We start from the raw sequence: 24,393 nt of genomic DNA on the forward strand, positions 1-24,393 counted from the left end.
TGTCTGGTCTCACCCGACATGTTCCGGTTTGACATTTAACTGTTTTATCCCTTGTTAGTTTTTTTCAGGTCAAACTGACTGGCACGTTTCCGGATATCACGAAACACCCGGGGACCCGATTGAAGCCACGCTTTCCGGCTTACTGTGTGTGAGGCACAGTGTGTCACATTTTATGTCAACACATACTTCCATCCCGCTCGTTTGGAACCGAATAGCCTTGAATCTGGGGCTTGCCCCATCCACCATCCCATCCCACCAACCAAACATATGGTTATAAGATGTAAAATAAAACCATAATTTCCCAGCCGCAAGTCGAACTGCTAAACATGCAAAAATCTCTGTTTTTACAGCCAGAGCGCAACAATCTATAAACAGAACTACATTTACGAATAGTCACACATGTCCACGCCTGCACACAGACAACCAGCATTCAACCTCATCTTGAGTTCTTGACTCATCGCTGCCATTTCATATATCCAAGGAGTCGTAATAGGATAACTGTTGTTTGAGTTGTGTGTTTCGAACAACAAAAAAATGCTGTAATAAGCAAACATTCTCGGACCATTTAAGCAGATCACAAACGCCAAGGCTTCTAGCGTGTTGCTGATGAGTCTCACATATACAGGCCCTCCGGCACGCCTTCTTTCTTCTTGAACATGACCTTTTCTTTGGCCTTCTTGAAGTCTGCATGCCTCACCTAATGCAACGGAAACCAAATAGCAGATCATGAGTGGATATTTTCTGTGACCTTGTATCCAAGTTATAGGTTATTACAAAAGGTTAACTCTGGTGAATTTGCTTATAGGTACAGGTACCAACAAGGTTAGCCAAAGTAGCAGATTTATGGAAAAACATAAGGGGGCATTTGGTGTACAGTACCTTCATCCGCCGCTCTCTCAAAGCAAGCAAGCCAGCTTCAGTACAAATGGCCTTGATGTCGGCACCTGAAAACTCATCTTTTGACATAATAAACTCTTCTAGGTTTACATCATCAGCCAGTGTCATTTTCGATGTGTGTATCTGCTCATCAAAACAAAACCTTGGTAAGAACAAAGCATGCTTTTCTATTAAAAGAGTAGGACTGAGAAGCTTTCGTCACATAGAAGCACCTGGAAGATGCGTCGCCTGGTCTTGACATCAGGTAAAGGGAATTCAATCTTTCTGTCAATTCGACCTGGGCGAAGCAAGGCTGGGTCAAGACTTTCAATGCGATTTGTAGCTAGAATAACTTTAACATCTCCTCTTGAATCAAAACCATCCAGCTGATTTAACAACTCCAACATGGTTCTCTGAATCTCACGCTCGCCACCAGACTGAGCATCATACCTACAACAGGGCAAGAAACAGCAAAACTCACATTAATCCATTCACTAGAAGCTCCAGCAGCAATTTTTTCGTAACCAAAGAAAATAACTGTGGTAAACTTTCATGTCTGATATATCCTACCTCTTTGTCCCAACTGCATCAATCTCATCAATAAAGACAATTGAAGGAGAAAGATCATCAGCCACCCTGAACAATTCTCTAATAAGCTTGGGACCATCACCGAGGTACTTTTGGATTAATTCACTCCCAACAACACGCAAGAACGTTGCTGATGTGGAATTGGCAACAGCCTGTAGCGTTTAAAAGCTTTACGTAATTAAAAGATGATTTTTAGGAAGAGAGGCATAGTACCTTGAGAATATCTTATGTGATCAGGAAGAAAAAAAGAATGAAAAGCGTTCGGTTGATTCACTGTTTTATCGATGGGCAAAAATAACTAAGGCATGGAAATAAAAACTTGGAACTGTCCTCAAGGAATCAGCACAAACCTTTGCGAGTAGAGTTTTCCCTGTTCCAGGTTCCCCATATAGTATAACTCCCTTCGGAGGTCTGATCCCAATGTCCTCATATAGCTCAGGATGTGTTAATGGAAGTTCAACTGCTTCTTTGATTTCTTGAATTTGAGCATCCAAGCCACCAATGTCAGCATAAGACTCCAAAGGTGCCTTTTCAACTTTCATGACAGAAACCATAGGATCAACTTCGTCTTGCAAAATACCAACCACTGACAGAACCTAAGGGAAACATTTGGCCAAGCTGTTTACTGAATAAGCATTCAAATGAAGAAAGTACATAAAACGCAGAGTACATCACTTCAAGAGCAGCATCGTGTCTGCTAAAACAAACGTGAAAAAAAAGTGCTGTATATACCAAGGGAAACCTCTGAGGGACGTGAAATGCATTATCACTTGAAGTTGAAGTGACAATTTTCTACCTGCCATTTATACATCACTAATACCCCAAACTGCAATATCTATTTCCAAATATTTGTATACCAAGCATATGCCAAATTGATGCACGCGGTGGGAAAAGAAATTATTTTCTTCATAGCACATGACAACACAATCAATAATAACACAGCAGAAATGTCGGAAAAAATAACACAGCAGCCTAAAAACTATGCAAATGATCTATAGATAGAAACCAAATAAATTATGTTCTTTAGTTTCCACACAAGGTCATATTGAACAGATATATTATACAGCCATAACTGTGAATTCACAGTTCATAAGCCTAGATGAATTAGCAATGAATTTAAACAAATATAGAATTCCTGGAATTCTCTGACCTCTTTGTTGTGCACCTATGAAACACGACAATGTGATATAATTGTGTCCTTCAAAATTTTAAGGTTACTCCACATTCCACCATACAGAACCAAAATAAACCTAAATTCTACAGTAAATCCAATAAGTTAACCAGAACAGCCTATTAATTGTCACTTGTTTAAACTAGACACAATAGAAATCCTAATCTTCATATAAAAAATAAAGTTTTTCCACCACTGATCTCCTCAATACCACACTGAATCACTAATTGAAACATGCGTAACACTTTCAATTCCGTAATTTAATCCATGAGATCAATGTGCATATATACCTTGTTGTGCATCAGAATGGCACATCCAGGCTCGAGCTGGTCCTTATCGACGAAGGAAAGTATCCCGACGTAGTACTCGGGCCCGACGGACGAGGACACGATGGCGTGGCTCTCGTCGATGATCTCCTCCAGCGAACCGACGCTCATGGGGGTGCCGCGGAGGTCGTCGACCTTGGATCGGTCCTCCTCCGTCTTATCTTCGCTGGGGTGCAGGCGCTCCTGGCTGGCGACGAACTCCTCTTCCATGAGGAGGTAGTCCTTGACGCGTTCGAGCTTGAGCAGGCGAAGGCGGCACTTTGAGAGCGGCGCCACGGCGGGGAGCCGCGCCGCCGCCTCGGAGCCCTTCTGCCGCTTCTGCCTCCGGCCGACACGGGATGGGGCGGCGGGTGGTTCATATTTCTTCTCTTTCTTCCCGTCTCCCTGCTTGCGATCGCCCGGGAGCCCGGGCTGTTTGCCCATCCCGCCGGGAGAACCTTGTCCCATCTCCGGCGGCCGTGAATTAGGGTTTGGCTCGGTGTGACTCGGTGAGAAGCAGGAGAAAAACAGGAAGGTGGAAGGCTCAAGGGGAAAAGAGGAAAACAGGTTATTGAGGTACTCCCTTATCCCTCTATATTCCAAATTATAAAACATTTTCTCTATTTTAAACTATAAAATATTTTAGTTTCTTTAGATATATTATTTTAATACATATTTAGATATAATACGGTGTATATCTAGATACATAAAAAAAAAATATATATACTATCTAAAAGATCAAAACATTTTCCACTTTAGATTATAATAGAGTGTGTCGGGTTCATAAACACAGGGTCCCTCGCGGACCGGCTTTCCAACAGAGGCTCGGCCCAGCAGGCAACATTGCAAACAATGCGCAACTCATGGGCTGGCCCAAGTACCTAAACAACAGGCCAGAAGGACGATCCAATCACCGACCGGAAGGCCTAGCCTTGGAGGAACGACGCCTGTTTCCAACTCTGGCCCACCTCTCCGACCGGAGCGCTCGCTTCGGTCTCCAGCCCACCTCCGGACAGTCTCTCCGATCGGAAGGCCTGGCCAAAGCACTACTTCTGACTCCGACCCACGTCTCCGACCGGGGATGTGCCAAACCCCTGTTCACTGCTCTTCTCCGACTGGCGCGATCAGAGCCGACTAGGACCAACCGACCGGGGACACCCACTCGATAAGGATCAGGAAACGGACGAAGAAAGTAAGGCAGGGCGCACAGTCAAAACCGCAATACCGAGGTCCATACCCTGTATACCTGCGGAAACAGTACTCTACGACCTCCTTGGCACGTTAGAACCCAAGCAGTGTTGTAGGCGCCGACATTTTTCCCTATAGTATTGTCGACGTCATTAACTCCCATACGGTAAGGCTCCCTCCACATGTCTCTAGGCATCGACAGTGTTGTGGGCGTCGGCATTTACCGTACCAGGCGAACATGGTAAAACCCCTTGTACGTCTCCAAATATCAACAGTGTGACAGGCGCCGACATCTGCCATACCCGAAGAAGACAACACAACCTTCCACGTGCATCTGACATCCAACAGTGTTGTGGGCGCCTACCATCATCTTGTACTCACCGGTGTGGGAAGCAAGACTTAGCAGCAAACGTACAACAAAACTATAAATATTTACTTGTTGGTCACTTTCTGTACCGACAGTTGACGTCGTCCGTGGGAAAGACGTTGTACGTTCAATACTTTTTGGTCATCGGATGGCCCACTTTTCCACCACATTTGCCATGGCAGGCTCAGGCGATACGACTCGCTTCGGCTCACTGGAGTTTCCCGCACTCCCACCTATTGGGATGTGGGTTCCACCCGTCTCTGGGTCGTCCCAGGCCTTCCTCTTTAAAAGCCTAGACTTTGTCGCCTACCGGCTCGACGTACTACACCTCCGCAAGGAGGCACTCGTTCTGGCGCTCATCGAAGGGGCACCCTCCATCGGCTCTGGGACGCACGACGACTTCAACGACAAGGCATCTACGCTTTATTCCGAGCAAACTCTCTGCTCAAACCCCGCTATGAGTAATGTACATGCTGATATTTACTTGTTATTCTCTATCTTCCACCGATTATCCAGAGGGACCCTATTGTCCTCGCGCGCGACCGCCATGCGATCGATTCCCCTACGGCCTCATATCTCCCACGGACGTGTACACCCGAGGGCTCCGAAGGATGCCGATGCCGCCCCCTCTCACGTCCGAATTCATGGGGATGGCGAGCTAAGCTCCCACCTGTTTCCTCGACCTCATGGATGACGATGTTGAGAGTAACGGCTCCAGCATCGGCGATGTGGCGCCTAGCCACCGTCCATCCCGAGAGTACGCTATGGCAGACGCTCCGGGATAGCCATCGGTGGTGACGGAGTCCTTGTAGACTCACACCCCTCTGAACCCTCGTGCGGAGACCCCCAAGCTCACACGGGGGCATGGCGAGGAGATACAACAACAACGGCTGAACCAGCCGTCGACTGCGCCAGCGCGCTTGGCGCACCACATTGCGCCCCGTGCGCATAAACCAGCGAGCGGCGCCCATCGGGTCTAGTGCAACACCATGGATAGGGGGAACGATCCCCCATAGTTCACTCGGGCCAATCAGAACATCGCCGCTGCGACAATGCTTCTACGTGGCCTTTTCGAGCCGAACGACCCCCAGGAACAGGCGATCCACCAGAACCTCTAGGCACTAGTGGAGACCGCCGCCGTTCAACAGGCGAAGAGCTCCGTATCGCGACACCGACTCGTGGCCTCTCTCCCCACCAGGGGAGTAAGGACACACCAGATGAATCGCTCCACCCGCTCACCGCTACAGCCGCCAAGCGCGGCACAGGAGGCCACATCTCTGCCTTGTCTTGACTTGGCGACCGCTCCACACCGATTGCCTGTACACGAGCGGCTCAGGCTGAACCGAGACGCTCGCAGCAGCGACCGGATCCCAGCTCGGATGGCCTAGGACCACGGGCCTTTGTTCGATGCATCTAGCGAACGCTGCTCCCGCAGCGCTCCAACAGAGGCCAAGGCAAAGGCAAGGCCAAGCGCTAGGATCAGGACGAGGGCCCCTCCACATAGAGGGGGAAAAAGAACAGAAAAGATCGCCGCCGACCGGCCAACTCCGCTTTGGTCGCCACGGCTGATCACACAGGCAAGCAGCCCTAGCAGGACCTTCTAGGCCACTTCCACGAGCTCATGGAGAACCCATGCACCAACCATGCCTACCCCGTCAAACACCTCTATAAGGACTGTGAGCTCCTCAAGCGCCTTCTGCGATAGGCTGGCGGGCCGAAGGAAGAAAAATGCGAAGAGGCAGCGGCCAAGAAAGGGGGCATAGCGGGCAAGGATCCGGACGACTGAAGGTCGAGGTGATATGACCGGACGCCTACCGACTGAAGGACAACAACGACGACATTCTCACCAACGCTTAGAATAGCTATGTCATTTTCTTCCCCTTAAATTTAGTCTTACCATTGTTTACTTAACATTTGCTCCTATAAAAGCGCCCCGACCCGAACACTTTTGGCCCGGGTCGCTCGGGGGCTCCACGAGGGTGCACTACTACCTCTCTTTTTTGTTTGCTATCATATGGTGAAACTCCTTCCTACCCAAACAAAAGGGTAGTTCATTCCTTTAAATTGCCTTGCATAGCTTTGCTTTAAAATATTCTGACCGATCGCACCCCGCCTCAACCTACGGTTACAAGCAGCTGAGCCTTGTGGGCCATGCCCGGGCTCCTAAGGGTGTAGCCTATGGGACAAATGGGCAAGTACGAAAAAGAAAGAATAAAAAACAAAATTATGCTAAGGTAAAACTAAGGAACGAAAGGGACAAGCTTCCCCAAACGGAGTGACTCCATCACAAAAAACGAAACCGATTGTAGTCATTGAGTACACAAGAACATTTACACGAGGGCTCCCCATGAACTTAAACTTTTTACATCTACTAAACTACTTATACTTTACAAGCTATTGGGGTGGCTCGGCGACATCTGCTGTCGGTGCAACCGGCGAAGGCATGGGCTGCTCACTCCCTAGTGGGACGACATTCGACTCAGTTGAAGGCGGGGCGATGTCCACTTCTGACCCAGGCTCCATGCCATCCGTAGGCTAGGCGATGTCCCCCCAATGCACACTTCCTGCCATGTCCTCACGGCGAGCATCCATCACCCACTACGTAGAGACTTACTCTGCCACCAACCTTGTGTGCGGCAGCAAGCTCTCCTCGAGCGATTAGATGTCCTCCGTGCTCAAGCCGTCGGTATACCCGCTGTAGATAGTGACGAAGTCCAGGTTCGGGTGGTACGTTGCCACCGAAGTCAACACCTTAGACGCTTCATAGAACAGCCCGTGTGTGATGAGGGCCTGGACCTCATCTGGGACCTCTGCCAGCTGGATGGCGGGCACACTGGTACTTGGCGCCGACCCAAAGACCTCTGAGATGACGAGCTGGGCAACATTGCGGATCTGGTCAAGTTCCTCCTCGAGGGCACATCGCTCCTCACGGGACTTGGCCAGCGCCTCCACATTCCGACCAAACGTCGCCTTGACCGTCTCTAGGTCCTGCTCCAACAACTTCACCTTTCCGCCTAGCTCTAGAAGAGTGGCGACAAGCTCAGAAACAAGCTAAAGGAAGAAACCAACATGATGAAAAATAGAGAAGGGTATGTACCGAGGTGGAAGTTCTCAAGGGTGGAGAGTCCCTCCGCTTGTTGGGCCACCTACTCGCATAGCTAGGCATTCACCTCCTCCGTCCCCATCACCCGGCCTCAGAGCGCAAGCACTTCCTGGTCTGCCTCCGATCAGGCCTTTCGCTCTGACTCTAGGGCCTTTCGTGTTGACTCTAGGGCCTTTCGCGCCAACTCTAGGGCATTTTGCTCTGACTCAAGGGTCTCTAGGGATTTTTGGAGCGCCGCCTCGATGTTCACTAGGGATTTTTCATAGCCCTGCCTTGGTTTCTGCCTGATGGCCTTCGCTATCTCAAGCCCCCACTCGGCGGTGGTCGCTCGCTTCGCTGCACGCTGCTCCTCCGCCCACACCGCGGTCACCTCGGTCGCCTGGTCCTAGGACTCACGACGGGTAGACTCTAGCTGATGCTCAAGCTCGGCCATCTGGACATGCTCCATCTAGAGGAAACGGGACTTATGAGACAACATCTCCTGCAGGCCCTATGAAAATGAGAAGCAAGCATGCTGAGGCAACCAACAAGAGACTAAGAGGTCAAGGACAAACATGAGAAACTCACCTCTATGGTGAGCTATAGATCAACCTTGACCAACTACTGGGCGGACTTAACTCGCTCCTAGGCATCCCCAAGCTTCACCGACAACCTGGCGAGATTGGACTCCATGGCGAGTCCTTTCCCCCCAAGGATGTCCCAGAGCTGACACTCCTGGGTATCCTAAAGGATGAACCAAACCTTTGATGGGTCCTCAGGGTAGGGCCACTCCAGGCCACCCTCCTCTAGCCTACCGGAGGGCCCAGCCTCCGACCAAACCACCGCCAGTTCCCGCAACGGCACCGACAGCTCCATCACATCATCTGCTTTATTGTCGGAAGGGATCTCCATGACCTCGGTTTCACAGGCCACCAATGGGCGTTTCGACTCCATCCCGACCGCGTCTCTCTCTGGCGCCTTCCGCTCTGACCGTGAGGGTGAGCCATGTAGCCCTTTGCCCAACGAGGCAGGGAGCTTGGTCTCTGTCTCCTCTTCCATCACAGCCGGTGAAGGAGGGGCACAAGGGACACCTCTGACGAAACCCCTACCATCACCACCGGGATCGCCGCCAGCACCATCGCCGCTGCTATCGCGTTACCAGCAACCGACCTGGGGAGCACCACCCCCGAGAGGGAAGGACTCACCACCACCACCCTATTCCCTTCGCCGCTCGTTGCGGCACGCTGCAGGGTGGGCCTCCAAACCTCCTGCATGAGAGTCCGGCCGCTGACAAAGAGTACAGGTGAAAGCTCTAGTTTGGTTTTGGTGAATTGATAAAACCCTAAGTGCTAACCTAGTTTATCAAGTGATCATGAGATAGGTAGCACATTCCAAGTGGTGAAGCAAATGAAGATCATGCCATGGTGATGATCAAGTGCTTGGACTTGGAAAGAAGAAATAGAAAAATAAAAAGCTCAAGGCAAAGGTATAAACCATAGGAGCTATTTTGTTTTGGTGATCAAGATACTTAGAGAGTGTGATCACATTTAGGTTTGATAGCTGTACTATTAAGAGGGGTGAAACTCGTACCAAAATGCGGTTGTCAAAGTGCCACTAGATGCTCTAACTCATTGCATATGCATTTAGGATCTAGTGGAATGCTAACACCCTTAAAAATATTTGTGAAAATATGCTAACACATGTGCACAAGGTGATACACTTGGTGGTTGGCACATTTGAGCAAGGGTGAAGAAGTTAGAGGTGAAAAGGAGTTAGTCTTGCTGGTCCCTGAGTGACCGGACGCTAGTCTGAGAGGGACCGGCGTGTCCGGTCAAGTGTGGCAGCAAAGACGCTGGGTCTTGGACTAACCAGACACTGAGGTCTGGGGTCTGATCCTATTGTCGAGCAACATAGAGAAATGTCACTGTGTGATCGAACACTATCAGGGTCCGGTCAAGCATGACCGGACGCGTCCGGACGAAGAAAATCATTTCTGGAACCTTACTAGAAACGACCGGACGCTGGAGGCTGAGCGTCCGGTCACTTTGTGTGCTGTGTCCAGTTAATAGATGAACGCTGAAATCTAACTAGCAGTATTTGAAGCAGGGGACATGTGGCGTGTATCATGTGACCGGACGCTGAGGGCCAGTGTCCGGTCAATCGGACTGGAGCGTCCAGTCACCCCACGTTGTGCCTAGTGAATGGGTACAACGGCTCTATTTCATAGGGGCTTCTATTTAAGCCCCATGGCCGGTTGAGGCTCATACCTTTGGCAATTTTCATTGACATAGCAACCTTATGAGCTTAGCCAAAGCCCTCCCACTCATCTCCATCATTGATTCATCATCTTTGTGAGATTGGGAGAGAATCCAAGTGCATTGCTTGAGTGTTTGCATCTAGTGGCACTTAGTGTTCGTGTTTCACTACGGGATTCACTTGTTACTCTTGGTGGTTGCCACCACCTAGATAGCTTGGAGTAGCGAGGATCATCGAGCGGAGGGTGGTGATTGTCTCCGACTCTGATCGTGGTGATTGTGAGGGGTTCTTGACCTTTCCCCAGTGGAGAGCCAAAAGGTACTCTAGTGGATTGCTCGTGGCTTGTGTGATCCTCATCTTGTGTTGGTTGTGCGGCACCCTATTGAGGGTTTAGCATGTGAAGCCAATTAGCGCATGAACCTTCAAGTGAGTGAATCGCCACAACGAGGACTAGCTTGCCGGCAAGCAAGTGAACCTTGGTAAAAATCATTGTGTTTATCATTGATTCCGAGGTGATTGGTCTTCATTGTTGTTCATCCTTGTGATTGATTGATTCCTTCATCTACACAATGGTATAACCTTCTTGATCACTCTATTTACATTACCGTAAACTAGTTGTCAAGCTCTTTAGTGTAGCTCTTTAGTTGGTGTGGCTCTTTAGTTAGTCTTTGAGAGCACACTAACATAGGGTAGTGTCATAGCTATTGTGTGAATAAATACTATCTAAACTAGAATTGTGGTAGGTGGCTTGCATTTTGAGTAGGCTAGCGCAACACTTGCTTCGCCTCATAATTGTCTAATCATTTTGTTAAGTGTTGTTGTAGAAATTTTATTAGGCTATTCACCCCCCTCTAGCTATTAGAACCTTTCAACAGGTCAGTCATACTCCAAAAAGACTCAACGGCAGAATCGAAAAGAAACAAAGAAAAACATACCAGGAGGTAAGTGGCACGACTCTAAAGCCAAGACTCAGCGTCGACCGGCCCGCAGGGCGAGTACCGCTCCCAGGCTGTGACCCGTGCCCTCTCACTTCAGCCGGGGGCAGAGTCATCACAATCGGCTCCTGCCCGGCCTTCGGGTCACCACGACCTTCAGCTTGGGACGCACTGACCGGAGCAATAGGTGGGGCATCCTCCCACTGCGAGTCATGTGCTGGCACCGGTCCCGATGACGCACGGGTGCAAGTCCGCTCCTCTAACCGCCTGGCATGCTCGGTCACGCCCGCGACAGGCGGGGATGAGACCGGCGACGCCACCAAGGGGCAAGGTGACCGTGTCCACTTTGCCTCCCATTCGCCGGTAGTGTTCGTGCTCACCGCACGCTTCCTTAGCATGGGAACCACGACGCGCCTCTCCACCTCCTGCTCATCGTCAGCAGACATCGCCGTAGGGTCGCGACGCTCCGCTGAGGTCACAACGACCTCCTGACTTTCCTCCTCGGAGAAAACCATGTCATCCACATCTGTGGGATCCTCTGGCTCGAGCTCAGACTCGATGTTACCCTTATTTTCCCTAGCCTTCACGTGCTGGGCGATCTCCTTATCCCTCTTATACTTCCGCCAAGCCACCTCGGCTTTCTTCTTTTTCCTAGCATCCGTCACCTCCTTCTAGGCAGCCTACCGGGCCACGCCCTCTGGCCCCTTCGGAAGGTGTGGACGGGACTTGTAAGCATCAAGTCCCTACGAAACAGGTGATTCAAAATAAAAAAGTAGGAAAGCAAAGGGGAAAAGAACACAAAGTAAAGAGAGAGGAGCATACAAGTTTGGACACCATCGAGGCGTTGAGAGGTCCGGGCTTTCCATTGACCCTCTCTTTGGGCTTTAGCTACAGCACCCGGTCCAGGTGACTCCAGACCTCGTCACCCGGTAGCTCCTCCGACGATGCACAATTAGGGTCCGACGAGCCGTTGTACATCGACATCGGTCGTGCCCTCTCTGCTAATGGAGCAACCCGACGGCGATAGAGGGTGTGGAACACCCGCACCCCGTCAAGGCCACACCGCATGAGCTTCTAGAGCTCTGCCTCGATGATCTCCACCTTCTTCTTCTCCTGATGGGAAGGGCCCCATGACCAACTATCCCTCCTCTCCGGCCTCCCGCCGGTGAACGTTGGGAAACGGTGCCTCGATCGGGTTCCTAATATAAAACCACTCCCCGTGCCACCCCCGGTTGGAGTCACTGGGGATGTACATGGGATATGAGCCCTCCACGCTTGGTTTTCTCTACAGGGCGAATCCCCCCACCGGCGTGGCCTTGGGTGGATTCCCCACCGACAAAGTTTGCCCGAAGAAAAGCCATCAGAAGAAGTCCACGTGTGGCTCCATCCCGAGGAAGGCCTCGTAGACGGTGACGAAGCTAGCGATATGCAGCACCCCTGTTGGATTGAGGTGCTACAGCTCTAGACCCCACTCATTAAGGAGCCCATGTAGGAACCAGTGCATAGGATATCCTAATCCATGCTATTAGAAGGCGAGGAAGGAGACCACCTCATCAGGACAAGGCTGTGGAACATCCTCCCTCCTGGGAGCCCTCTGGTGCGCGACCTCCTTCGATGGAAGAAACCCTTCACGGCGAAGGCCTCTAGCATCGACTCCCTCATAGTGGATGACCTCCAGTCTAACATTTCGCTCTAGGTTCGCAAAAGGATTTGTGAGTTTTTTCCTCTCCCTCGCTCTCTCCCTTTTCTTTTCCTAGAAACCACCGCGGCTCTCAAAGACGCTCTCGACAAGAAGGAAAATGACAGAAGGCGGCAGATGGGAAATAGATGACAGAACAGGGCGAAAACCTTCTTCCTTCTCCTACTTAAGGAAAATGGCGCAATAGTTGAGGAAGGTGCTCCGATTGGGAAAGTCAAAACAGCGAAGCGAAAAACCCTCTCTCTTCCCCACTTAATGCAGATGGGATATGATGAGATGCATCCTGACCGATGAGACGCGCCCTGCTCGACAAAACGACACCTAATCAGACAGGACATGACCTAGGTATGGCCCACCACTACTGCACACTAGGCGCAAGAACCAAAGCACCACCGCACACAGGTAGCTCTCCGCATCCCCAGGCGGGACGTGGAAAAACCCGAAATGGGATCTCTGCTAGGAGAGACCATCAGGCTTCCTAAGTCGATCAAACGGCTCAGGATAACACTGAGAGACAGGTACGGAGCAAAGGAACGCTCCATGTAGGCCATGCCGACTTCGTTAGGAACGACGAGCATGGGTCCCGGTTGAACATTTCCGATTGGAGCTCTTTAAACCCTGTTACTCGAGTCATCAAGGTAACACTACCGACCCCCACCTATTCCTTTATATAATCATTCATACATTCATACACACATTCATTCCATACGTCCGTGCCCCCTAGATGATTTGGGCCCTGAATCACCCGGGCGCTTGGGAACTAAAGCATCGCACGTGCAACGAAATGCATCACAACATTCTGTGTTGCGTCACGAAGCGGTTGTTGCCTCATTCGACATGAGCAATGACCGGTCAGGGTTCGAAGGCCAGCCCACGAAGGGCTCGAGACCGCCCCACGTTAAATAGAGCTAGGGGAGAAAATGCAGATGAGCCCTATGCGGCCCTCGCCCATTTGCCCCAAAGCAAACAGGGTCTTCTCAATCTTCTTGTTCGATCCTAAACCTCTACCAAACCCATAGAATCTCCATCGAGGGGAGGCCAGCAGGCCACCCGGGTTGATCTCTGGAATGACCCAGGCATCTGCCAGGTTGTAGGTAAAGGAGCAGTGGAATGTCACAAGAGGGCTACACCGACCCCATCACAAACGATGGACCCGGATTCCACTCGATCATACCCGTTAGTGAGCTCACTGAGTGCATCACTCGAGCCCGAGCAATCGAGGCAAGCGACAAAGCTCAGCCCCTCTGGTTGTGAGAAACTGAGGACGGGGTAACGCACATAACTCAAATCGATCCCTACCAAAGCCCAACAGGGCTTGGGGGCTCAAGACACCAAAACACCTAGGTCTGTGACCCTGAACTCACCCCATCCCTTAGCTACGCTTTGACTACACACCAAACGCCTGGGTCTATGACCCTAAACTCACCCCATCCCTCGGCTATGCCTCGACTACACACCAAAAACATCTACGTCTGTAACCTCGAACTCACCCCATCAGGATCCGCGAACTCTGGCTCGCCCGATTCCTAAACTAACTAACTAACTGTCTCAGCTACATGGGCTACACCGAGGCCAGGATCCACGAATCTAACTCGCCTGATCCCACGGCGCGCACCGACGCTAGGACCCGCAAGCTCCATCTCGTCCGATCCCTAAACTAACTGCCTCGGTTGCGTGGGCTACACCGGGGCTAGGATCTATGACTCTGACTCGCCTGATCCCACGACGCGCACCAACATTAAGACCCGCGAGCTCTGTCTCGTCCGATTCCTAAACTAACTGCCTCGGCTGCGAGGGCTGCACCGAGGCCAGGATCTACGACTCTAACTCGCTCGATCCCACGACGTGCACCGATGCCAGGACACGCGAACTCTGTCTCGTCCGATCCCTAAACTAACTACCTCGGCTGCGCGCGCTGCACCGAGGCCAGGGTCTATGACTCCGACTCGCCCGATCCCACAGCGTGCACCGATGCTAGGACCCACAAACTCCGTCTCGTCTGATCCCTAAACTAACTGCCTCACCCGATCCCACGGCGTGCACCGACGCCAGGATCCACGAGCTCGACCTCACCTGATCCCAAAACTAAACGCCTCGGCTGTGCAACGACGCCTTGGTTGACGACTCTATCTTGACTAAAAAACATGCACACACGCCCACTAAAAACCCCCTAGACGATTCTACCCAAATCGCTCGGGGGCTACACCCGTGGGTGCGCGCACCCGCTGATGAAACAAAAACCTCCCCCGTTGGCAACACGAACCCCCCCAAATGATTCTGCTCGAATTGCCCGAGGGCTCAGGGGCTACACCTGCGGGTGCGCTCGCACGCACCTGCCATCAAGACAAAAATCCCCCAGATGATTCTACCCGAATCGCCTGGGGGCTCCTGTCGGGTTCATAAAATCAGGGTCGCTCGTGGACTGGCTTCCCAACAGAGGCTCGGCCCAGCAGGCAACGTTGTAAACAACGCGCAACTCATTGGCTAGCCCAAGTACCTAAACAACAGGCCAGAAAGGGCGATCCAATCACCGACCAGAAGGCCTGGCTAAGGAGGAATGATGCCCATTTCTGACTCTGGCCCACCTCTTTGACCAGAGCGCTCGGTTCGGCCTTTAGCCCGCCTCTGGACGGCCTCTCCAACCGGAAGGCTTGGCCAAAGCACTACTTCTGACTCTGACTAGCGTCTCTGACCGGGGATGCGCCAAACCCCTGCTCACTGCTCTTCTCCGACTAACGCGATCAGAGCCGACTGGGACCAACCAACCGGGGACGCCCGCTCAATAAGGACTAGGAAACGGACGGAGAAAGTAAGGCAGAACACATAAGTCAAAATCGTAATACCGGGGTCCATACCTTGTACACATGCGGAAACATTACTCTGCGACCTCCCTGGCATGTCAGAACCCAAGCAGTGTTGTAGGTGCCGATATTTTCCCCTATAATATTGTGGGCGCCATTAACTCCCATATGGTAAGGCTCCCCCCACATGCCTCTGGGCATCGATAGTGTTGTGAGCGCCGGCATTTACCGTATCAGGCGAACATGGTAAAACCCCTTGCATGCCTCCAGATATCAACAGTTGAAAGGTCCTATTATGGCTAGAGGAGGGGGTGAATAGCCTATTTAAAAATTTACAAATCAACTAGAGCAATTTGATTAGTATGCCAAATAGCGAAATGCAAACTTGCTCTAGCTCTACAAGGGTTGCAAGCCACCTATCCAACAATTCTAGTTGCAATGATTACTAGGCACACAACTTACAATGTTACTACTCACTAAGAGCTCTCAATCTTGCTATTCTAAAGAGCTCTACTAGATGAACTTAAAATAACAAAGCAAGCTCTCAATTCTAATTACACTAAAGAGCTTGCCACAACTAGTTTGCAAGAATATAAATGAGTGAGTAGGGTGATTATACCGTCGTGTAGAGGAGTGAACCAATCACAAGATGAATACTAAATCAATCACCGGGAGAATACCAAAGGGCAAGAGACAACCAATTTTTCTCCCGAGGTTCACATGCTTGTTGGCACGCTAGTCCCCGTTTTGTCGACCAACACTTAGTGGTTTGACGGCTAAGAGGTGTTGCACAAACCTCGTCCACATAATTGGACACCGCAAGAACCTACCCTCAAGTGAGGTAACTCAATGACACGAGCAATCCACTAGAGTTACCTTTCAGCTCTCCGCCGGGGAAGGCACAAGATCCCTCACAATCACAACAATCGGAGCCGGAGACAATCACCAACCTCCGATCAATGATCCTTGCTGCTCCAAGCCATCTAGGTGGCGGCAACCACCAAGAGAAACAAGTGAATCCCGCAGCGAAACACGAATACCAAGTGCCCCCAGATGCAATCACTCAAGCAATGCACTTGGATTCTCTCCTAATCTCACAATGATGATGAATCAATAATTGTAACGTCCCGCCTTTCCGAGGCCGGGCCCGCTTACATCTGGCAGCTTCTCTAGGATATAGACTGCCATCACAAACCAACACATGTCTTTTCTACGCACTTTGTCCTCACTCGTGCGCACCCGGGAAAAACTTCCCGGTCGGTCACCCATCGCTCCAGGCCAAGCACGCTTAACCTCGGAGTTATTTGCAGATGGGCTTCCGGAAAAGAAGTTGCAACTTATTGGTATGAGTATCCTATTAATCCTGTTAAGCCCTGGGCCGGGATGTTACATCCTCACCCCCTTAAGAGATCGACGTCCTCGTCGATCAATCCCAAGCCAGGAGCGTCCTCTCTTGGCCACGTCCGTGTGTCCAGAGCCAGTGCATGTGCCATGCTGTGTGACCACACCAGATCCACACCAGCCATGTGCACCATGCCTGCGCAACTACGACACACGCGCCCGTGAAACCGCGAGAGTCGACTCTGATACCGTTCTGTAACGTCCCGCCTTTCCGAGGCTGGGCCCGCTTACATCTGGCAGCTTCTCTAGGATATAGACTGCCCTCACAAACCAACACATGTCTTTTCTACGCACTTTGTCCTCACTCGTGCGCACCCGGGAAGAACTTCCCGGTCGGTCACCCATCGCTCCAGGCCAAGCATGCTTAACCTCGGAGTTATTTGCAGATGGGCTTCCGAAAAAGAAGTTGCAACTTATTGGTATGAGTATCCTATTAATCCTGTTAAGCCCTGGGCCGGGATGTTACAATAATGGAGATGAGTAGGAGGGCTTTGGCTAAGCTCACAAGGTTGCTATGTCAATGCAAATGGCTAAGAGGGTGAGCTTGGGCTGGCCATGGGGCTTAAATAGAAGCTCCCACGAAATAGAGCCGTTGGGCTCCTTACTACTCTCAACACGGGCCGACTGGACGCTCCGATCAGATTGATTGGACGCTAGACCTCAGCGTTCGGTCACGCGATGCACGCCACGTGTCTCCTCTCTTCAAATACCGAGCGCCCGATCCCAACGATTAAGTGATGACTGGACACACTGCTACGAAGTGACCGGACGCTGGACCTCAGCGTCCGGTCATTTCCAGTAAGGTTCCATTCGCGCAAAATCACGACCGGACGTGTCCGGTCATGCTCGACCGGACTCATCCAGCGTCCGGTCACTCAATGTCTCCTCTGTGCGCCACCATGTCAGCGTACGTCAGCATTGACCAGACGCACCCTGCCAGCGTCCGGTCACTCTTCGCGCCAGTGTCCGATCATAAGACCGAGACACGTGCTTACTGCTGCTACTGATCAGACGCAAGACCCCAGCATCCGGTCACTGCACCACCAGCGTCCGGTCACTCTATGAACCTCTGTCTTTTTTGTATAGGGCGCCGATGGCACCGTCGTACTGTCCGCACTCTACGGATGGACACTCCACCGATGAAGTTTTCAACCCTTGCTCAAATGTGCCAACCACCAAGTGTATCACCTTGTGCACATGTGTTAGCATTTTTTCACAAATACTTTCAAGGGTGTTAGCACTCCACTAGATCCTAAATGCATATGCAATGAGTTAGAGGATCTAGTGACACTTTAATAACCGTATTTCAATACGAGTTTCACCCCTCTTAATAGTACTGCTATCTAACCTAAATGTGATCACACTCGCTAAGTGTCTTGATCACCAAAATAAAATGGCTCCTACTATTTATACCTTTGCCTTAAGTATTTTGTTTTTCTCTTTCTTCTTTTCCATGGTCAACCATTTGATCATCACTATGCCATCACCATCGTCATGATCTTCGCCATTGCTTTATCACTTGGAGTAGTGCTACCTATCTCATAATCACTTTGATAAACTAGGTTAGCACTTAGGGTTTTATCAATTAACCAAAATTAAACTAGAGCTTTCAATAGTGTGGCAGGCGCCGACGTCTGTCATACTCGAAGAAGACAACACAACCTCCCACGTGCATCTGACATCCAACAGTGTTGTGGGCGCCTACCATCATCTTATACCCGCCGATGTGGGAAGCAAGACTTAGCAGTAAACGTACTCCTTCCCTCTCACTTATAAGGCCATCCCCTTCATCTATAAAAAGGGATGCGCTCTCTTTCAACAGATAGATTCATAAGATCGATCAAATTTACTACCACATAATAACAGAACCTCTAGGTTCAAACCACGAGCACACGCTTGAACACTTAGCTCATAACGGAGGTCCCGTCACTCTCGGTCCTTCTGACCGAAGTCCGACCGGACCTCTTGTACCCCCATCTTTCTCCTTCTCGTTTGTAACCCCACTGTAAACTTCGAGCACCTGGTCTCAGGAATAAAGTCACCGACCGACTCAAACTGGACGTAGGGCACGTTGTCTGAACTAGTATAAACCCTGTGCCATTGAGTGCTAGGCCACCTTCGATCATAACGTACGACAAAACTACAAATATTTACTTGTTGATCACTTTCTGCACTGACAGATTGAGTACTGGCAAATAATATTCATTAGAAGTGAACGCTACCCATTTTAGAGATGGCATTGGGTTGGATAAAGTACGCATAAAACAAATAATCGTTTGTGATAAATTGCATATCACGTAAGATTTTGTATCTGTATATTGAGGTGAGATTTTTTATCTATACCCGTCCAGTATAATACCCGTGCGTGTATATACCCACAAGTTAAATTGTCATTAGAATAAATAGAATAGAATTAATTATATCTGTATCACCGGCAGGCCGCGGCTACACCAAAAAAAAAAGAATTGTTTTTTTTTCTTTTTTCTTTTTGCCATTTAATCTCTCCACACTTCACACTATTACAAACTAGAGTCAAATGAACGTCACAATTCAAAATCACAAAGTTTAAAAAATAAGGATAAAATTACAGCTACACTTTAAAGCAGGAATAGAAACACGAATTTCCCATTACAGTTTACCCTTGTTCCTTAAAGACACCTCCCTCCGCACCTGATATGTAGCCATCTCCACACATTGTTCGCTCCAGGCATGACCTTCGCCTTCCTGAAGCTAGGCATTCGGTTTAAACCGACACTTTGGCTCGGTCTATTCGGTTCCTCTAAAGTTCGGTTTCCAAGAATGAGAAGCCGATCGGTTTATCAGAGAATGCAAAACTAAGCATTTCGGTTTCGGTTTTTTTACATCGTTTTTCGGTTTAAACCGAGAAAACCGAGCCTACCTCCACTGCCTCGCAGTCGCAGTCGCTCGCATCCGCAATGCAACGCACGGAACTTTGCCTCGAGCAGCAGATGCACCGCCGCGCGCCACCTTCCACTCGTGCAGCGCCGCCGCCTGCTCGCATCCGCGACGCAACACCGCTGTCGCGCCGTGGAGCAGCCACGCCGCGCAGCCACCGAGCATGCCTCCGACTCGTGTCACGCCCGCGCCGCCGCCGCCTGCAGCAGTCGTGTCTCCACGCCTCGCCTCGCCCGCCGCCGCCGCCGCCTGGATTTAGGGTTTTGATTTGGAGTCGGATGGGAGAGGGACTGAGGGAGAGGGAGTCGGATAGGAGAGTGAGACTGGGAGAGGCCTCAGCCCTCAAGGCTTGCCCTGCGGTGCGTGGTGGGCCTTGGTGGGCTACATGCATCGACCATCGAAGATTGTGGAGATTGCTGTTGACTTCGGTTCCACGGTTATTCGGTTCCATTCAAGTCACAAACCGACCCTGCAGCCGAACACCGAAGTTTCCAGAATCCAAAACCGAAACCGAACCGAAAAACCGACACTTCGGTTTGGTTCGGGTTTCGGTTTTCGGTCTTAACGTGCCCAGGCTGATGCCTTCCTCGCATTTCTTCAATTGTGGTGTATGTAGAAATGCCCAATCGAGAGAGAAAGGATGAAGAAGACACCACGTGGACTGACATGTGGGAGCCTAGCCACGTGTAGGGACACTGTAAAAACCACCACTATGTTAGACAAAACCAGATAGGACTTGAGCTAGGGAGGACAACTAATTTGTTTTGCTAATTGCAGGAGAGTCAATGCTTTTGCTGTACTTTGTGTGTGTGTGTGCGCGCTTGGGGGGTGGGGGGCTACACTCAGACAATAGACAATAATCTAGCCAGGTAATAGAACCTTTTCCATTTCCAAATGAGCCTTTTCCGAGCATATGTTGAGCCATAATCTTTTCAATATCTGTCAGCTGATTCATCGATTAGGTTTTGGTTCGAAATATTGTTTTAGATCCATCCGAAGCATATCAAACCATCAGACCAGACCGCCTGCACCTTGTTCAGACTTCGGACTTCAAATCAAAAGTTGGAGCTAATCAGAAACAGAACTTACGACACTAATATCAGATAAAAGGGCGTACTCAGTGCAGAGAGCTCCCGCTCTGTACGGGGTCTGGGGAAGGGTGTTAGTGGCAAGCCTTACCCTCGCCTGTGCAATACGAGGAGACCGCGATTCGAATCCGAGACCTTCCGGTCACAGGCGGTAAGACTCTACCGCTTACACTAATATCAGATAACCTTGTATAAAATAAATATAACAACCATGTCCATTAGAAATTTAGCCAGAAGATTTTAGACAGTAATGCACGCATCACAAAGTAGCAGCTGCATTTGCATGTTACAAGATCTTGTTTGGATGCACATGTGTTCGCCTCAATTCATGTTTGTTGGAGTAAGCTGAGGTGGAATTTAGTTTAAGTTCCATCCAAACCGACTCTAACTCACATGGATTGAGGTGAATATACGTGCATCCAAACAAGACCTAAGGGTAGCAAACATTTCACTTTTCAGATCAAGGAAAACTATGAGCCCTGAAATAAGCATACAACTCTACTTCTGCATATGTTGAGAGAAGTTAAATGTTCTCATCATGACAGCAATATCTTAGAAAGGAAAACAATCATATCCAGGAATGCCGCATATAATTCTATGTACACACATGGAAGCTACTGCAAGCAACAACAATCACCTTAGCACATAACAGATGACGTTCAAGTTGAAGAGAAGCATCAGAGGCTTCTATTCTTTGGATTAGCAATCCATAATGAATATTCCACCTAATGGGTTTTACTTCTACAACGATGATTCACATGTATGTTTGTTTGGAGAGCTTGTAACCAGAAACCACTGCTGACAAGGCAAGAGCTACAAATGTAAAGAAGGCCATGCTGATTGCTGCAGCGGTCGCATCTGTGAAGTTGTTGACAACTGCAGATCTCATGCGGTTCGTGATGGGGACGGCAGCCGACAGCGCGGACATCAGCAAGTATGCAACTACCTGCAAACGACGACACAGATCTCTGTCAGCTCAGTTACATCGTTTAAACATTGCAATCAATTTCGTCTAAAGAATATTGTTGTAACTATCAGTTTCAGTACAAAGAATGTCTTGAAAGAACGAAGTTTCAGCCAACCAATTTTTTTCTCTTGTTATCTTGCTGCACTAGAAATGGTGTCATGACATGAAAAGCTCCTGAGTCCTGATCAAAGAATCTAAGAGGGATAAACATGAACTTTGATACAAAACAAAACCCTCTTAGCCAGTTTAACTGTTTTTTTAGATAACGGAACGAGGTTCCAGCCTCTACCATCCGAAGATGCTACACAACTGATAGTCAAGACACAAACCAAAGCCATGAGGCTCACACTCTCACGTCCAAGAGAGGTAAAAAAAAAAGCAACAAAGTTTAGCCAGTTTAACTGTTGTAAGAATACAACACATGACATGAAGGGTTACTTCATGTAATGCCACATAAGTCCCTTGAACCTTATTATTCTAACTCCGTTTGACTAACAAAATCTAGGTATGCACTGGAAAGTAAATTCAAGTTCCAGCAAATCTACTTCTAACTTACCCTTAGAATAAGTGGGGCCACTGATTGAAATATTAGAATTTTTTTTCATGAGATTTGAGAACTAAAGCTATGAAAAAACTAGCAAGAAACAAGTGAAACTGTAAATGGTCATGTTATTTGCAGAACCTGACCCCTCCCCCCGGGCGCCCATCCAAAAAAACTTAACAAAGGAGTTGCAGGACCAAGAGAGTCATATCCTCAAGGGCAGGCTAAGTGGACATGGTCCCCCAGACATTTCAAACTTCATTGTTCCACACCAGAGTATTTCAATGCATTTAAGCATAATCCATTGGGCATCATGAACAATTTTTTGACATGCAGTACTTATCTCCAACCAACTGAAGATTCAAAACATAGTCCCAACTTCGAGCTCATTTCAAAGTTTGGTCCAACCACTCCAATCTCCCTATGCTGGGCACCACATTACCATGATTGCTGCTGTTGGCCTGTCATGCATGCGCTGGTACTAGTATTGCCCACATTATTGGACCATTCTTGAGACTTGAGAGCTTCTAGCCCACTATCCTTTTTCTTAGTTTCTTCCAAAAAGAAACTGAAAGGGGTATTAGGTTCTCTAGTTGAATGTGTGCCACGAAAAGGAGCATCACAGACCAATCTGACTGATCCAACAGTAAAAGGTGATGTGCCTCTTTACAAAGTTAGTCGCACCATTGCTCAGATGGGGGAAAATGTACTGGAGAGAATTCTACTACACGCTACTACTGAATTGATGTGTTTCTTCACCATGGAAGTAGAATGTCTGTACTGGAACCTTTAATCCTGCTTATCACTTTATAAATTGCACTCACATTTTACCACCCCCCAAATTCATATTCTTCTCCCTTTTCCTTCACTGAGCAGGAATCTCGACCAAATAGAGAACCACGTTGGACTTTTGTTGATTGAGCGAAACACTCATGTCAGCACAAGATTTATAGCTGCAGACTAAAAGTTGAAGCAACCACTCGCCTGATCACCGACGAAATCTAGAAGCCTCCCAGATGCTGAGGAGACGGGGTCGACACCGCCGCGCATCCGGTGCGCGTGCCGCGCCGCCTGCGCCAGCGAGTAGAGTAACGCCAGCGACGCGATTGCAAGCAGGTACCTAGGGAGAGACAGAAGACGCAACAATAATAAGCCATAAATAAACACGGATCGAAGAGCACGCCGAGCTCGAACGAACCCCCAGCAACCGTCGTCCGCTGGCGCACCTGTACTCCTGGTAGCGGTCGAACTGCATCCAGTCGCCGTGCTGGTTGGACGCGACGAGCACGAGCGCGACGAAGGCGAAGACGGCAGCCGCGGCATGCAGCGCGAGGGGGCTCTTGTCGAGCATGTCCTCCCGCCGCCACCGCGCCACCACCGAGTCCACCACGCCACCGCCACCGCGGCGGGCGCGGGCGCCCGTGCCGCCATCTGCGGCGGTGGAAGCGCCGTTGTAGGGGGCGTAGTCCGGCTTCTCGGCGTCCTGCGGCTTCTCGGCGGCGGCGGCGGCTGTGGTGGCGGCGGTGGTGGCGTCAGTAGTGACCATCGCCATCGCTTTGCGGCGCACAGCGTCGAGGTGGTGGATGAGTGGGGAAGGGAGGGGAACAATATTAGCGGGGGCTGTGAGATTAAAAATAAAAGTGCTTTTATTTACAGGAAAGTGCTTTGTGTGTGATTCCGGGAAGGCACTTGTGCATTACAGAGGCGGAAGCAAAGCGAGGTCATTCGCACAGACAGCGCGACAGATCAGCGGTTGCTCGAAATAATTACCAGAACACAACTCAATAGAATAATCTCCTTCAGCGAGTGGACTCGGGCCCACTAGTCAGTAACTCGAAAGCTGATTTGTCTGTAGCGTGTTAGCGTCCATTGTCCTGTGACGTGTCAGGACTCTAGTGACATCAAGGTACCGTCGCTGGGAGAGTGGCGGACGCTAGTCTTGTTTCTGAAGTTCAGTTTTTGAAGTCTGAAGTGCTCCGTGGGAGGCGAGACCGTGAGCAGGAAACCTCCTATGATCTTCTTTATAAGTTCAGAAGTAGATCGTTGTGACTTCTTAAATTTGACATTAGGGAAGATTAAATGTCCTTCTCTCTTGGATTGTGATTTATGAGTACAAGTTTGTAACTTACTTGCCCCAATTTGAAGTTGCGAACTGATACTGATACTGTTGAATCGCAAGCAGTCTTCTTAGTTCCAAATTACAAGACGTTTT

The 24,393-nt window shown here is 49.7% G+C and overlaps 2 protein-coding genes across 2 annotated transcripts; both read right to left on the minus strand.

The window, feature by feature from the left end:
• Positions 1-271: 271 nt before the first annotated feature.
• LOC136496348 (26S proteasome regulatory subunit 4 homolog) lies at positions 272-3,499 on the minus strand. The gene is made up of 6 exons (XM_066492004.1): positions 2,926-3,499; positions 1,815-2,060; positions 1,447-1,616; positions 1,110-1,326; positions 880-1,020; positions 272-697 (listed from the first exon to the last, which is right to left on the minus strand). Exons 1-6 carry the CDS (start codon positions 3,406-3,408, stop codon positions 614-616), a joined length of 1,341 nt encoding a protein of 446 aa, XP_066348101.1. The 5' UTR covers positions 3,409-3,499; the 3' UTR covers positions 272-613.
• Positions 3,500-21,331: 17,832 nt separating this feature from the next.
• LOC136496356 (CASP-like protein 4B1) lies at positions 21,332-23,808 on the minus strand. Its single transcript, XM_066492016.1, has 3 exons — positions 23,408-23,808; positions 23,166-23,301; positions 21,332-21,619 (listed from the first exon to the last, which is right to left on the minus strand). The coding sequence occupies exons 1-3, from the start codon at positions 23,731-23,733 to the stop codon at positions 21,428-21,430; spliced, it is 654 nt and encodes a 217-aa protein (XP_066348113.1). The 5' UTR covers positions 23,734-23,808; the 3' UTR covers positions 21,332-21,427.
• Positions 23,809-24,393: the final 585 nt, after the last annotated feature.

The sequence above is a fragment of the Miscanthus floridulus genome, chromosome 1, assembly GCF_019320115.1.
Source record: "Miscanthus floridulus cultivar M001 chromosome 1, ASM1932011v1, whole genome shotgun sequence".
Classification (NCBI taxonomy): domain Eukaryota; kingdom Viridiplantae; phylum Streptophyta; class Magnoliopsida; order Poales; family Poaceae; genus Miscanthus; species Miscanthus floridulus.